This window comes from Zalophus californianus, chromosome 13, assembly GCF_009762305.2.
Source record: "Zalophus californianus isolate mZalCal1 chromosome 13, mZalCal1.pri.v2, whole genome shotgun sequence".
NCBI lineage: Eukaryota > Metazoa > Chordata > Mammalia > Carnivora > Otariidae > Zalophus > Zalophus californianus.
Window position 1 is genome coordinate 2,016,098 of NC_045607.1, and position 15,449 is coordinate 2,031,546.

Here is a 15,449-nt window from a genome sequence, read left to right on the forward strand (position 1 = left end):
GAGCCAATTTGTTGCTATAACGTGGTTCCATTTTTGTCTCCTTGTCAATTTTGGTAAATCTGCAAAAGAAAGAACTGTTCTTTTCACTGAATTTTCTCACGTGCTCTTCTCTTCCGTTTATCTCTGCCCTAATCTTCATAGTTTCTTTTGCTCTACTAACTTGGATCTTCTCCTTTGACTGAGCCAGAGGAACATTCTAACAATTCCAGATGCCAGCCAGCCAGAGGGCCGTCGTCCAGGTCTGCGATGTTGGGTACAGAAGCAATACCGAGTGGAGTGGATCAGGCTACCTGGGCAATTTCCACCTCACCTGGCATTCCAGGTCACCCCCAGACTGTTATTTCAGGCTGAACCTCTCCTCCTGCCAGGCATGATGCCCAGCAACACACTGACCTGGCTTCCCATGAACCACTCATGACGTTAGGTGTCTTCTGTGCTGAAGGAACAAGAAGACTAGCTGAATTTTGCCAAGGAGCACTGCCCATGAGCAGAAAACCCTGCATAGCCCAGGGCACTGTCTTCTGTGCACTTCCTTCACACCTTCCCATGCATGGGTCACAGCCACCTGTGCCCATGGACACCCAAGAGCACCCATTCACCCAGGGTGTCTGATCAATGCACAGTCAGCCCTTCAATTCTTTTTTTTTTTAATTTTTTTATTGTTATGTTAATCACCATATATTACATCATTAGTTTTTGATGTAGTGTTCCATGATTCATTGTTTGTTCATAACACCCAGTGCTCCATGCAGAATGTGCCCTCTTTAATACCCATCACCAGGCTAACCCATCCCCCTACCCTCCTCCCCTCTAGAACCCTCAGTTTGCTTTTCAGAGTCCATCATCTCTCATGGTTCGTCTCCCCCTCTGACTTACTCCCCTTCATTCTTCCTCTCCTGCTATCTTCTTCTTTTTCTTTTCTCTTAAAATATGTTGCGTTATTTGTTTCAGAAGTACAGATCTGTGATTTAACAGTCTTGCACAATTCACAGCGCTCACCGTAGCACATACCCTCCCCAATGTCTATCACCCAGCCACCCCATCCCTCCCACCCCCAACCACTCCAGTAACACTCAGTTTGTTTCCTGAGATTAAGAATTCCTCATATCAGTGAGGTCATATGATACATGTCTTTCTCCGATTGACTTGTTTCACTAAGCATAACACCCTCCAGTTCCATCCACGTCGTTGCAAATGGCAAGATCTCATTCCTTTTGATGGCTGCATAATATTCCATTGTGTAGATATACCACTTCTTCTTTATCCATTCATCTGTCGATGGACATCTTGGCTCTTTCCACAGTTTGGCTATTGTGGACATTGCTGCTATAAACATCGGGGTGCACGTAGCCCTTCGCAGCCCTTCAATTCTGCCACCACACCCGCAACACAACACCCAAGACCAAAGGGAGCCCTCACTCCAAGTCCTGGGACCAGCTCAGATGCAGCCCCTACCTGCGCAGCAGGGACATCGCCCACCTGCTCTGCATGCTCCTCCAGCCCGATGTGGATGTGGAGGAGATCAGCGTGGGTTTTGTGTCAGGGTCCCTGATGGCCAGGAAAAGGTGACTGTCCCACCCTTTTCCCTGACAGACATCCGTTCCTGGAGCCTGGGTCTCCACTCCACAGCCACAAAGGGGCCAAGGAGACTCAGTCTCTAGAAGCTTCCGGGCTAGATGCTGACAGGGTGTGCCTTGCACAGTCTGGTGTTTCTGCTGGCCTTGCCGTTCCTCAGGTTCCGGAGTTGACCTCCCAGTCATCGCTGGAGACCTCAGGCATCATCTCAGCTTCCTGTCAGCACCTCCCCGTCCTCAGCCTCCATATCAGATCTGTGGCAGCCTCGGACTCACACGAGCTCCGCCTCTCAGGGTCTGCAACCACAGCTCCTCGCTGCCGCTCTCCACGCAGCAGGTGGGCGCTGCTGCCTCATCCCCATCAGCCTGGACACGAAGATCGGCACCATGTACAAGAGCATCCTGCTGAACTGGGCATGTGGGGCATCCCTTTGGTCTCCTCACTCAGACCTCTCTGGGTACTGACCTCACTGGAACAGCTAGCTACTCTGACGGGAAGCCATCTCTGGACCTTCCAGGCAGCATGCCCAGGCCTGGAAGGACGCAGACGCCCACCACGGCCCCCACTCTACACAGGAGGAAACTGCATCAGCCTCCTCACCTCTGGCTGGTGCTTGGGGATCCACGCTTGAGTGGGGGCAATAACATGCCCACCAAGCTCCTTCTAAGTCTAGGATGCTGTGGCTCTGATAAGACTGCCTGGATTGTGTCCCCTGAACCCACAACCCGCAGTGTCCCCTGACTCCTTGCCCAACATCCAGAGAGCCCTGCGTGATCTGGTCTAGACATGCTCCCCAGGGTGCACCCCTCACCCCGCTCTCTCCTCTGTAGGGCCTTCATCTCCCAGGGAGCCCGTCAAGATGTTGCCCCTCAGAACACCCCCATCCAGGATGGACTCACCTCCAAGCCTGGGCTCAAAGGCTACTTCCTCGGGCTCCTCTGGAAGCTCAGGCTTTGGGTCAGGTTGATCTGGGTTCAAACCCACAGCAGGGCCCTGTCCCAGCCCTGTGACTGGCAAGCTCCTATGGGAACTCTTGGGACCTCCGTTTTCTACTTTGAAGATGGGGTCAGTGACTCCCACCCCAGGAGGATGTGTTGGGGATTAAAGCAGGGAGATGAGAGTGTGTGAGTGCCGGACCTTGGGGAGACGGGGTGCTGCCAGGAAGACAGGGGAGGGGATGTAGAGGAGAGAAACGCGGCCTGAACTCCTCCCTGCCCAGACGTGTCCCCATTCCCCCTCCCCTGACCCAGCCATGCACCGGGACGAACACTGGAGTGGAACGTGGCGGCCAGGACGGCAAGGTGGGGGGTATGTTTCATTTCTCTCTGGTCCCCAGGTTTCCATGTCCACTCAGTCCAGCGGCCCTGCCTGGCGGGAGTGGGGTTGCCCCCCGGCCTAAGGGGACATGGGGTCACTGAGCAGGCAGTGGAGATCGGGACCCGTGGGACCGACCCCACCGCGAGCCCCTTGGTGTTGCGCATGCCTGCTGGGAGGTGGGGTCCCGCGCATGCGCCGTCTGCTGGGCCGTTTGCGCACCTGCGCAGGATCCACCGGCCTCCGACGACCGTTGGCGGGAGGACCCCGCCCACCCAGAGTGCACCTGCGCCACGTCCACCCAAAAGGTGGGAGCCGACCGGCCACCCAGAACCACGCTAATGGAGTTCCTCCTCCAACCCCTCGTGGGACAGTCGGCAAACTGAGGGCAGGGGAGGCAGGGACTGGCCTGGGACGCAGCAGGTGAGCAGAGGCTAGAGGAACGGGGAGGGTTCCAGCTTCCGAGGCCAAGCTTCACCTCCCATGGGGTTTCCTTTATGAATGAGGGTCCCTAAGATCCTGGAGCACCGCTGCCCACACTCCCATGTGGGGCCCTTTCCTCCGGTCATCCTCGCATGAACACACATACACACAAGGCTCTACGTGCACATACACACACACACACACACACACATACACAAACACACAATCTAACTCCCCAGGGGGGTCAAAGGGGGCGTGGACCCTGGAGGTGACAAGGGGGGAAGAAGGAAGAGGTTGGAGGCAGCGGGGTCCTGGGGTGTGGACATTGTCTCCTGGGAACCTGCCTGGGGCCATAGCATGGGGGATGGCGGAGACATGGCAGGCTGATGGCAGGGCGTCCCCAAGATGCCCAAGGGCTGTCACTGGCACCCGCACTCTAGAGACAGCCCCCTTCCAAACAGTCACTTGGTTGGAGATGCTCCGATCCTGCTGTATCCCGATGTCCCGAGGACGTGGTCTCAGGACAGCCGACAGTGAGAGCCATTTCCTTCACCGCAGACCTGGGGTCAGGTCTCACCCAGACCCCTCTGGCCATTTGCCTGGAGGGACCCAAAGGTAACACAGGGAGGCCCAGAGCCAGCCAGGCCAGCCAGACACCGCCGTGATCCAACTGTGCACCCCAGCTCACTGTCTTTGCAGAGCCCCATGGAAGAAATTGGGGAGAAGCTGGTCAACAGGAACCTCCCTCTACGGCTGCCCAGCGTGGGGCCCGTGCAGCAGGCAGCCAGTAAGGGCTGGTGCAGGCTCAGGGGGAGTGTGGGGACGACGGCTCTCCAGGCCCGGGCTCGGGGAGGGCCAGGAGGGTCTCCTGCCCCAGAGCCATCCAGGTCACTGACCCCCCGGGCTGCCACGACGGCTGTGCCCCTTACCTGGCCATAATGTCAACCCCAGGAGTCTGGGCTGCTCCCTTCACACACACACACACCCGGCCCAGCCCCAGCCTTGGTCAGGTACAAAATCACCCTTCACACACGTGTAAGATGATCCAAACCAATTGTTGATATTCTTTTGCACTTCGGGACATGGACAGGAATATTTTTGCAGTTTCTCTTTTGTGAATTATCCCCCTTTATCGAAAGATTAGCCCCACTGTGAACAGAAGTCCGCCCTGCCACTGGGTGAGAGCCCGAGGCTGTGGGCGGTCCATGCTGACAGCCTGAGCAAGCTGGTGGAGCTGGGGCAGGCCCTCTCCCATGGCCCCTCTCCCGGAGCACCTCCCAAGGAACGCCCCCCAGCCCTTCCCACACCTGCTGCTCACAAGAGGTGAGCAGGCTCCCCGTCCCGCCCAGCGGCTCCCCCTCACCTGCGGGCTGTGTGTCTCAGGCGTGGCACGGCCCCTCTCCGAACCTCAGGTGTCTCCTGGGGACCCTGCGTGCCACGAGGCCCGACCCCACACACGGGGTGACTGTCGGGACCGGTCCCCGACCCTGTGGCCGGCCCACGGACAGGGTGGCCTGGGGCTGAGGCGGTTCCTCTCCACCGCGAAGGAGCTCTCTGCCCCAAGCCTCGGTGTCCTTTGGGGCAAAGCCGCATTCCTGGCTGTGACGAGGTTTCAGATTCCATCTGGGGCTCCCATCCTGGGGGGAGCCAGAGCAGGGATCCCTGGGGGCTGGCAGAGGGGCCCCAGACCCACTCAGACATCTGAAAGGTGCTGGTTGGGCTTCATTGACTGCACACATGGACAGGAAGCCCCTTCTAGACATTTTGCATTATTCAGGGAACAGGGCAGACAAATCTCCCTGCCCCGCAGGCCTCTGTTCTAGGTGGGGGTCCACCGGGAACCCTAGACGACAAAGCAGAGATGGGCACAGGACGTTGCGTGGGACGCCCTGCCGGCCTCCTCTAGATGTGAATCCCTCTGCTCTCATTGTCCGAAGGATGCCGGGCCCTAGGACAAGGAAGAGCCCCTCTCTCCGAGGTGTTGAGGGAACGTGGGGGACCAGTCAGGTGCAGAGAATGGGTCTCATGTACATCCGCCGCAGGGCTGGTTCATGGTATAGGTGCTGTGGGCAGGTCCCCTTTGCACACCTGGCCATGACACACCTGGCTGGCCCTCTCGTTCGGGAGGCCTGGGTGCCTGGTGCACCTGTCCCCCACCTACCCCTGGAGGAGCGGCCACGTTCAAGCGTTTCCATGTCCAACCCTCAGGGACAGTTGGGAACCTGGGTCAAGAGAGGCAGGCACTGGCCCAGGACAACTGAGGGGTGCAGAGCCCAAGGAGCAGGGCTGCTCTCCAGTCCTGGGCCAGCCCCACCCCTCCCATGAGGGTCGCTTTGGGGGTGAGACCCCCTCAGATCCTCGGGGAGAGCTACCCACCATGTCCCATGTGGTACATGACCTTGGCATTCCCCAGGCATGTAGAGGCATGCACACCTGCACACCCACCCACACACACACACCACTCTGACTGCCCAGCTGGGGGTCAGAAGGGGAGGACACCCCGGGAGCGAGGTGGGGGACAAGGGGGAAAGAAGACAGAGGTTGGAGACAGCTGGGCCATGGGGCAGGGCATCAGGACTCCTGGCAAGGACCCAGATCCAGAGCATGGGGAGGGGAGACAGGCCAGGCTGATGGTCAGGGGTCCCCAAGGGGCCCAGGGGGTTGCCAGGGCACTGGGAGATGACAGGGTCTGGGTTCCGGGGTCCACCAGCACCCTGGGCACTTGGGAGTAGGAAGAGATACCCACCCCCAAGTCCAGAGCCCAAAAGGCCTCAGCTTCCTCTGCTGTCACTTGGGCTGCAGAGATGCAGTGTCCCAAGGGTCCCACGGGCTTGTAGAAGAGCCTGTTGGCCTTGGATCTCCATCCCCGACCCCCTGTGATCCCAGTCTGGGGAAAATGTTTTCTACCCCCTCGAGGTCCTTCTCAGCAGAGGACAGACTCGGGGCTTGGGAGGCTGAGGACCTGGCTACGCAGAACGGGGCAGAGCACAGGGCCACCAGTCTGGATACCAAGGTCAGGGCCCTCCTTGTTGCAGCCTCAGGGGCCCCATGTGGAAGAGGATCCAGAATCACTGCTCTGGTCAGGGTGAGGAGGCCTTGAAGGACTGGAGCACCGGGACCAGAGAGGGAAACGGGGACAAGGGAGGCTTCTGAGGTTTCTCACATCACCCCCGGAGCCCGAATATCCTGCTCCAGTGCGAGACACAGAGACAGAGACCGAGATAGAGAATGAACACAGGAGAGAGGGAACCAGGAGAAGTCACACTTTCCTCCATCAGCTTGGAAATGACCTCCCAAAAGTGTTTTGCCCCATTCTCTCCCTGAGAGCGCGGTCACACAGGCCATCCACCCTGGAGGGGAGGGGATTCCACAGGGATGTGTGAGCAGGATTCGGGAATGCCCGGGAACCACTGTGGGGATTGCCCAGCACGTGGGCGCAGACGAGGCCCTGGGGCCTGAGCCTAACCCTGATGGGAGCCCCTGGAAGTCTGCGTCACCAGGGGACAAGGTCGGAATCCGTTCATTGCAACCTTCCCTCAGGGGCTGGGACACAGGCAGGAGGGGAGTGGCTTTGCCTGGACCCCAGAGCGGACCAGGCCCCTCTGAGCTGTGCTCCATGTCCGGCCCAGCCCCTGGCTGCTCCTTACATTGTCGAGTGTGCACCAGCCTCCTGTGATGGCAGGTACGGAACGTGTAGAGGTCCTGCCCCTGATGGCGTCCCTAGAAGTAGAAGCCAGAACACCCCACTGTGCAGATGGGGAGGCTGGGGAGGCCCTGAGAGGCACGGGGTCTGTCCAGGGTCACAGCCCTGGGCACGCGCAGGAGCCCGGTCTGAACCCAGCTCTGTGTCCTCCCACAAGGGCTGCACCCAGGCCTTGCGGGGGCTGTGGGTGGGCTGTGAGGGTGTCACTGTATGGATGGGGCATGGGGGGAGGGTGAGCACTGAACAGCTGGGGGAGCGGCCCTCGGGGGTGGAGCTCTTGTGTGAGGAGGAAGTTGGGCAAGGGGACCCCGACCGTGGTGACCTCACTTCCCTGACAATAGAGACCATCAGAATTTGGAACCCAGGTAATCAGGAACCCATATTCCAGAGACAGCCCCCGGCCCAGCTCATTTCGTTAGAGATCCTCAAACGAAGATGTTCACATGCTGCCTTCCGAGGTCCAGAGGCTGTAGGCGGAAGAAAGCACACCCTGCGAACGCTGTCCCCCCACGATGTCGTGTCAGGGCTCCCCACTGCCTCTGGCCGTTTGGTCAGAAAGATCACAAGGTGACACCAGGAGGCCCAGAGCCGGCCACCCAGCCCCACAGGGTCTAATCCACCTGTGCAGCCCCAGGGCCCCACCCGTGTGTGTGTGTGTGTGTGTGTGTGTGTGTGTGTGTGTGTGTGTGTGTGTGTGAAGAGGGGTCATGTAGGGTGGGCCAACCCCATTCAAGAGCAGGCTGATGAGGAGTCAGATACCCAGTGGGCAGGTCATGTTCAAGGTCAAGGCTGGCTGGGTGGGACAGGGTGTGGGGGGCTGCGAGCTTCTGCCCTGGGTTTATTCCAATTGCCCTGCAGGGGGGGTCACTGTCCCGCGTGAGGGCTGGGCACGCACAGGTGTGTGTCTGATCTGGGAGCAGCAGGGGGACGGGGCAGGGGGACAAGGAGGCTGGCCGGGCAGGGTTGTGATGCCTCTGGGCCGGCTACCCGTCCCTGTCTTTGCAGACCACGGATGAAATCGGGAGGAGACTGGCGGACATCCGTTCCATTTCCGGGACCTGGGGCGTGACCCCACAGGGGTCCCCAGGAGCAGGTGCTGGGGATTGCGGGGGAAGGCCTCCGACACCAACCAGACCACTGTCCCTGGTGGTCATTGACTGGATTGTGCTGCAGGAGCCGGACGCCACGGAGGTCGAGCCCGAGGCTGAGAAGCCTGGTGCTGGGTGCCTGTGGGTGTGTGGGGACGGGTCGGGGCTGACTCACAGGGAGGAGCCCCCAGAGGCTGGTGTGGGGCCAGGAGCAAAGACTGGACTGCAGTCGAGACGTCCCGGGGAGGGCTCCGTCCTGGCTGCGGCTTCTCTGGGAGGCCCTGGGCTGGGCTCTGTCTTGCAAAGGCCCACGGAGAGCATGCACGGGGTGAGCTTTTCTCCTCTCACCGCTGCTCCACCACCTAAGGAGCTAGAGTTGGCTCCAACTCCATCAGCAGCTCTGCAGGGAGGGGTGGTGCCTGCAGAGACGTCAGCAGGAGACCAGGAGCCAGCAGGTGACCTGGCACCTGCCCACGGAGAGCCTGACGCCGACCAGGAAGGGCCTGCTGGAGAGCCTGTGCCCGGAGAGCCTGCCCCTGTTCCTGCCACTGTTCCTGCCGGAGCCGGTGCCCCTGTGCCTGCCCCGAACTGTGGCTCTGCTCCTTCCCCAGACCCGGCTCCTGCCCCTCCTCCTGCTCCTACAGGGCTCCCAGAACCACAGCCAGAACCCATATCCTTGCGGGGAGAGCCCCTTGTACAATTACCCTTAGTTCCATCAGCTGACCCCAACATCCCGCCATATTGTTTCATGCCATCCCCTTATTTTCTTTCTCTCGGTACAAATTAACTGTTATATTATCTTTCCTTGTCCTATATGCTGTTTATTATTTATGTAAAAAAATAAAATTAATTATTTTCAATTGAACAAGTCCTGAGCATTAGCACATTCCCCACACTGGGCCACCACACCACAGAACATTGCTGCAGAATATCTGCTTCCCCAAATGACACCCTGAACCAGAAGGACTCCCTGCCCATTTCTCCCCCAACCCAGCCCCTGGCGACCCCTAAGCTGCTTTCTCTCTCTGTTCCTTTACTGGGTGTTTCCTGTACGTGGAATCACACAGTACGGGCCTTTGTGTCTGCCCCATTTTCAAAGAGGACTCGTTTTTTTCTGTTCATTTTACATAGAATTTTCCTTAATCGATGTTGAAATACCCGATGGATTACAGATGAGATGTAATCATAGAGCCCCTTTGGTAAATATGGGCACAATCTCGGGGCCGAAACCCCTGTTCCTGCTGGGACACCACAGCCTGACCCCAGACAGGACAGGACTGGTTCCTCCTGTGGCCCACACAGAAACCAGGGAAATGCAGAAAGCTGGAAGACATACCCCGAAGGGCAATGCATTGCTCACAACCCAAGGCCAGAGAAAGGTTTCACCTGACTCTGGTCCAAACCAGGCTCCAAGTCACTGGGTTCCACAGGGACAGAGACCACACGCATGCAAGTCCAATGGGGGGACGGGCACGGGGGGAGTCAGAGATGCTCCCGGGGAAGGACTCTGGCCAAGGAAACTCTATGGAGGCAGCACTGGTCACCCTCAGACCGGCAGGTGTCTGGTCTGGGGACCAGCAGCCCTGAGGAGAACGTGAGGAAGTGGAGGTCCCCTGGAGGAAAGGGTGACGGGCACCCCTGTCTGGGAGAACAGTGCGCAGCACCCATCCCAGGCTGAAGGTGCACCCATCACCTAGCATGCTGGTCCTCGGACTCACCCCCGGAAACTCTGGCTCGGGTTTCACAGACGTGTTTCCAGGAGTGTTCAGCACAGCGGTGGTGGAGAGAGCAGGGAATGGAACAACGCTAATGCCCAAGGAGATGGATGGGATCCACCTGCAGCCTCCTGAACACAGCCCTCTCCCCTTGCACATTCTTTCTTTCTGGGAGCCACACCCTTAAGGACACCCTGTGGCAAGAAGGTCCTCCATCTGCCCTGGAGATACGACAGTGACACCTGTTGTCCCACATCCTCCTCCTGGGGCTTAAGAACAGGTCTCACCAACATGGGCTTGTGCAGATGGACTGGTGTCTGGTGGCGCCCAGATGTCCTTCTGTCCTTAGTTCCCTGGAAGAAACCATTTCTCGTTGACAGGACTTGCCTCCTTTTCTTCAGTCCCCTGGCTCCCTAGGCCTTTGGGGGTCTCTGTGCACGCAACCCCTTCCCGGAAGAGCACGCACGTGTATGTGGGGGGCACCTGTGTGTGCGTGGGCAGCCGTGCGTGTGCGGCGGGGCGGGCGGCGGAGCGTGTGATCTTCCTGGTACCTGCTTTCCCAGGGCTGGACGCTGGCTCCTCCATCCCCCTCCTCCCTGGCTTTTTCTGTGTCTCTGCATGAGAATTTGCCCAGGGCCCGAGCTCTGGACCAGGGGCCATTCTGCTGTTTTGCCAGCATCACGGAGCTGCAGGGAACATCTGTGACCTTGCTCCTTGTTCACTTCGGACAGGCCTCCAATATGAAGAGGCTCCCTCTCCTGGAAAACCCATCGGAGTTGCTGGCCCCAATCTCCCCCATCTGTGGTCTCCTGGTCCACTTTGAGCCTTGTTGGGGAAAGCAGGGGTGCAGAGACCCCAGGGCTAAGTCTCAGGGAGGGATGGGGAGGATGAGGAGCTGGGATGCTGGTGATGAAAGTGTCTGAGGTCGCCTGCCCCCACCGCGGCCCCGCCCCCGTCTGCCCCCAGCCCTGCCCCGCCCCCGCCCCCGCCCGCCCCCAGCCCAGCCCCGCCCTTCCTGCTCCGTCACTCACCCGAGCTGAGCAGCCTGCCCTGCCCTCCGGGACAGAGGAAGGTGCAGGTGTGGAGGCTCCAGCCTGCTGTCTCCCCTCCAGGCGGGAGCCCCTTCATGTCAGCCAGGAGCACATCTAGGGCAGTTCAGCGAGTCACAGCAACCACCTTGAACGTGCTCCATTCCGGCGAAGTGCTCAGGGACAGCGGCAGGACCCTCCCGAGCTTGTGTGAGCTGGAGGGACTTTTACCAGTCGCAGTGGGGGTTCACAGGGAAGGTGAAGGTGCCCGGAGCTCAGAGCATCGGGCTGGGGGCTTTGGAGCAGGCCTCAGCACTCAAACCACGTGCCTCGGGGTTCTCCAGCAGTGACCTCTGCCCAGCCCTGGTGCAGCCCCCAGCCTCCACATCCAGCACGTTTGGTTTCAGTGAGGGAGGGCGCTGTGCTCATCAGGGTAGAGGGACAGAGCCAGAGTCGGGAGCCCAGCACTGTGCGATCTGGCCTTGGGAGTAACCGGAAAAGCACTTTATCATCGTGTGATTGGGTTTGCAGGCTGGAGCAGAGCACACATGCCAACGGTCTGGGACTCATACTCGCAGAGCCCACGAACCGTCCGAGGGGAGCGCAGCGGGAAACAGAAGCCACGGGACCCCTCACTGCTAACTCGCCGGACACCCCCTGATGCGCGCATCCCACGTCCCTTTCCTCTCTCCCCCAAGGGGACCCCATACTGTCACTTCCAATTTCGTTTTCTCGTCTCTGACCTTCAAGGAATGGAATCAGACAGAGCGTCCGCTGTCATGCCTGGCTACTTTCGTTATGCTTCTGAGACTCATCCCTCTTCTTGGATATGGCTCAGTTGATTTTTATTTCCATAGAGTATTCCACTCTAAAGCATGTCACTCACTTCATTTACCCACACCGCGACTGAGCCACTTTTGGGTTGTTCTCACTGTGCTGACAGGCAGAAGAACACTGCTCTGAGCCCTGCCTGCACACAGGGGCGCATCTGGGTTGGGCGTGTGCCTACCGTGGAATGGGCGGGTCAGGGAATAAGTGTGTCGATCTTGGGAGATCGTACCAAAGAGATTTCCAAGTTCACACTCCCAGCGGGGTGTGAGAGTTGCAGTGGGTCCACACCCTCACCAACATGAGGTGTGCTCAGCGTGTGTATTTCAGCAATGGGGTCTACACATGGAGGTGTCTCACCATGGATCCCGTTTGCATTTTCTTGAGAAGGAATGGTGTGGACACCTTTCCATACACTTCTTCCCATTTGGCTACCTTTCTTGTGAAATGCCTTGTCAGATCTTATGCCCATGCTTTCTGGTGGATTGTCTGTATTTTGAGCAATTTATGGTAGGTACATATCCTAGATATGAGTCCTCTGTCCAATAAATAGATGACACGTTTATCCCCGCTCTGTGCCTGCCTGTTTTACTCTCTGAAAGGTGTCTTTTGATAAAAAAAAAATAGTCATTCATTTCAATAATTCCCAGTTAATCTATTTTTTCTTTATGTTTAGTACACTCCACATTATAATAAATCTTTGTTGGCCACAAGATCCTCGAATTATTCCCTAAGGTATCTTTTAGAAAGATTATTGTCTGAAACTTCCACAGTTATAATTAAGATCCTCCTGGCATTGATTTGTTTATGGTCTGAGGTAAGAGTAAAGATGAATTTGTTTCCCATTGGGTAACCAGTTGACCCTGAAGCATTTAGGTGGAAGTTCCCTCTCTCACTGCTCTGCAGAATCTTCTTGCTATGAACAACGTGTCCCTGTGAGTGAGTCTGTGTTGGCTCTTATTTAAATGGAATCTTACAGGGGCACCTTGGTGGCTCAGTGGGCTAAGCATCCAACTCCTGCTTTTGGCTCAGGACCTGATCTCAGGGTCATGGGATTGAGCCCCCCATCGGGCTCTATGTTCAGTGCAGAGTCGGCTCAAGATTCTTTTACCCCTCCTGCTCCTCCCTCACTCTTGAGCCATGCTCACTCTCTCTCTCTCTCTCTAATAAACAAATGAAATCTATATAAATATTGGACTCTTCCAGAATGTGCTCTTTTTAAAAATTGTTGTTAAAAAATCACAACACTGATTTTTGCCATTTTAAACATTTGATATATAAAGTTCAATAGTGTTAAGTATATTTATACTTCTGTGAAACATATCTCCAGACATTTCATCTTGCAAATCTGAAATTCTATACCCATTACTATTCCCTGCTTTATTATTTACTTTTTTAATTTAAATTTTAGTTAGTTAACAGACAGTGCAATATTGGTTTCTGGAGTAGAATTCAGTGACTCATCACTTACATACAACACCCAGTGCTCATCAAAACAAGTGCCCTCCTTAATACCATCATCCATCTAACTCCTCCCCCACCTCCTCCCTCCATGGACCCTCAGTTTGTTCTCAGTCATTAAGAGTCTCTTATGATTTGTTTCCTTCTCTCTTTTTTTCTTTTCCCCCTTCCCACATGATCAGCTGTTTTCTTTCTGAAATTCCACATATGAGTGAGATCATATGGTATTTGTCTTTCTCTGACGGACCAATGAATTTCTGTACCGAATAAACCACAGCTTCCCCCATTTTCCCCTCACCTGAATCTCCAGGTTACTATCATTCTAGTTTCCATTTCCATGAATATGGCTACTTTGGAGAGCTCCCAGCTATGGATTCTTCTTTTTTTTTAAATAAAGATTTTATTTATTTATTTATTTAGGTGGGGGTGGGTGGGAGGGAGGAGGCAGAGGGAGAGGGGGAAGCAGACTCCTCACTGACCAGGGAGCCCCATGCGGGGCTCGATCCCAGGACCTTGAGCCGAAGGCAGATGCTTAACTCACTGAGGCACCCAGGCACCCGGCTGCTGTGGATTCATACAGTTTTTGTCTTTCTGTGAGGGCTCCTTTCACTTAGCATTGTGTCCATGTTGTAGCAGGTGTCAGAATTTCCTTCCTTTTTAGGACTGAATAATATTTCATTGATGGATAGAGCACATTTGGTTTATCCATTTATCCGTCGGTGGACATTTGAGTTGCTTCCACCATTTGGCCATTTGTCTATTGTGAAGAGTGCTGATGTGACACGGGTGTGCAGGTGTCTCTTCCGGGCCCTGCTTTCAATTCTTTTGAATATATACCCAGAGGTGGGATTGCTGGATCATGCTGTACTTACATTTTTAGTTTTTGAGATAACTTCAGTACTGTTTTCCATAGTGGTACACCATTTTACAATCACACCAGCAGTCCACAAAGGTTCCACTTTCTCCACATCTTTGCCAACATTCTGTTTCTGTTTCTGGTTGTTCCCCCACCCACCCAGGAGCCAGAGGAATGAGTGTGAAGTTATATCTCTGTGGTTTGGTTTAGTCTTCTCTGATTATTAGTCATAATTGAGCCTATTTTCATATGCTTGTTGGTCATTTGCATGTCATCTTTGGAGAAATGTCAGTTCAAGTCCTTTGCCCATTTTTAAATCAAGTCATTTGATTGTTTTGTTATTGTGTTGTAGGAGTTCTTTATTTATGCTAGATAATAAGTCATTGTCAGATCTGTGATTTGCAAATATTTTCTCTCATTCTATAGGATGCCTTTTCATCTTTTGTGTCCTGTGATTCACAATAGTTTTTTACTTTGATGTAGTCCTATTTTATTGTTGTTGCTGCCTGTGTTTTTGGTGTCTTATCTAAGAAATCATCGTCATAGCCAGTGTCATGAAGCTCTTCCTCTATGTTTTCTTATGGGAGATTGATAGTTTTAGGACTTGCATTGAGGTCTTTGATCCATATTTGAGTTAATTTCTGTCAGCAGTGAAATGGAAGGGTCCATCTTTGTTCTCTGGCATGAGGATGTCCAGTTTCCCAACACCATTTGTTGAAGAGACTGTCCTTTCCCCATTGTGTGGTCTTGGCAGCCTTGCTGAAGCTCACTTGGCCATGGATACAAGCGCTTATCTCTGGTCTCCCTGTTCTAGTTCAACACTATGTATTTGACCCTAATCAACACCACACTGTTTTGACTAACACTGCTTTGTAATATGGATTGAAACCGGGAAGTGTGAGTCGTCCAGCTTTGTTCTTTTTCAAAATTGTTTTTGACTATTTGCATTCCCTTGAGATTCCACACACATTTAGGATGAATTTTTCTATTTCTGCAATAAATGGCATTGACATTGACAGCGACTAAATCCAGAGACTGTTGAACCCAGTGCCAATATGAAGTCTTCCAGTCTGAGAGCACAAGATGCCTTTCCCTGTATTTGTGTCTTCTTTCACTTCTTTCTGCAGGGCTTTATAGTTCTCTGTGTTTAAGCCTCTTACCTCCTCGGTTAGGTTTATTCCTAAGTACTTTATTATGCTATCATAAATGGAATTTTCTTTCTGTATTGTTGATTGCGTAGAGCAACACAACTGATTTTTTCTGGGTTGATTTTGTATCCTTTGCTGAATTCCTTTGCTGGTTCTGAAAGTTTTTGGTGTATGTTTTACGATTTTCTACATCTGCATACAGAGATAATTTATTTCTTCCCTCCCGATTTGGACGCACTTTTTTCTAACCTTGTGTGATTGCTCAGGCTAGGACTTCCAGTACTATGTGGAATAGAAACAGCAATGGCAG

The 15,449-nt window shown here is 54.8% G+C and overlaps 1 protein-coding gene across 2 annotated transcripts; it reads left to right on the forward strand.

Moving 5' to 3' along the window:
• Nucleotides 1–3,154: 3,154 nt before the first annotated feature.
• On the forward strand, nucleotides 3,155–8,918 carry LOC113934615 (skin secretory protein xP2-like). Of its 2 annotated transcripts, XM_027615986.2 has the most exons (3): nucleotides 6,383–6,994; nucleotides 7,404–7,582; nucleotides 8,021–8,918. In XM_027615986.2, exons 1-3 carry the CDS (start codon nucleotides 6,988–6,990, stop codon nucleotides 8,888–8,890), a joined length of 1,056 nt encoding a protein of 351 aa, XP_027471787.2. In that variant the 5' UTR covers nucleotides 6,383–6,987; the 3' UTR covers nucleotides 8,891–8,918. The 2 variants fall into 2 exon arrangements, 1 of the variants encoding a protein (XP_027471787.2); XR_004819542.1 differs by lacking the exons at nucleotides 6,383–6,994; nucleotides 7,404–7,582 and adding an exon at nucleotides 3,155–3,312.
• Nucleotides 8,919–15,449: the final 6,531 nt, after the last annotated feature.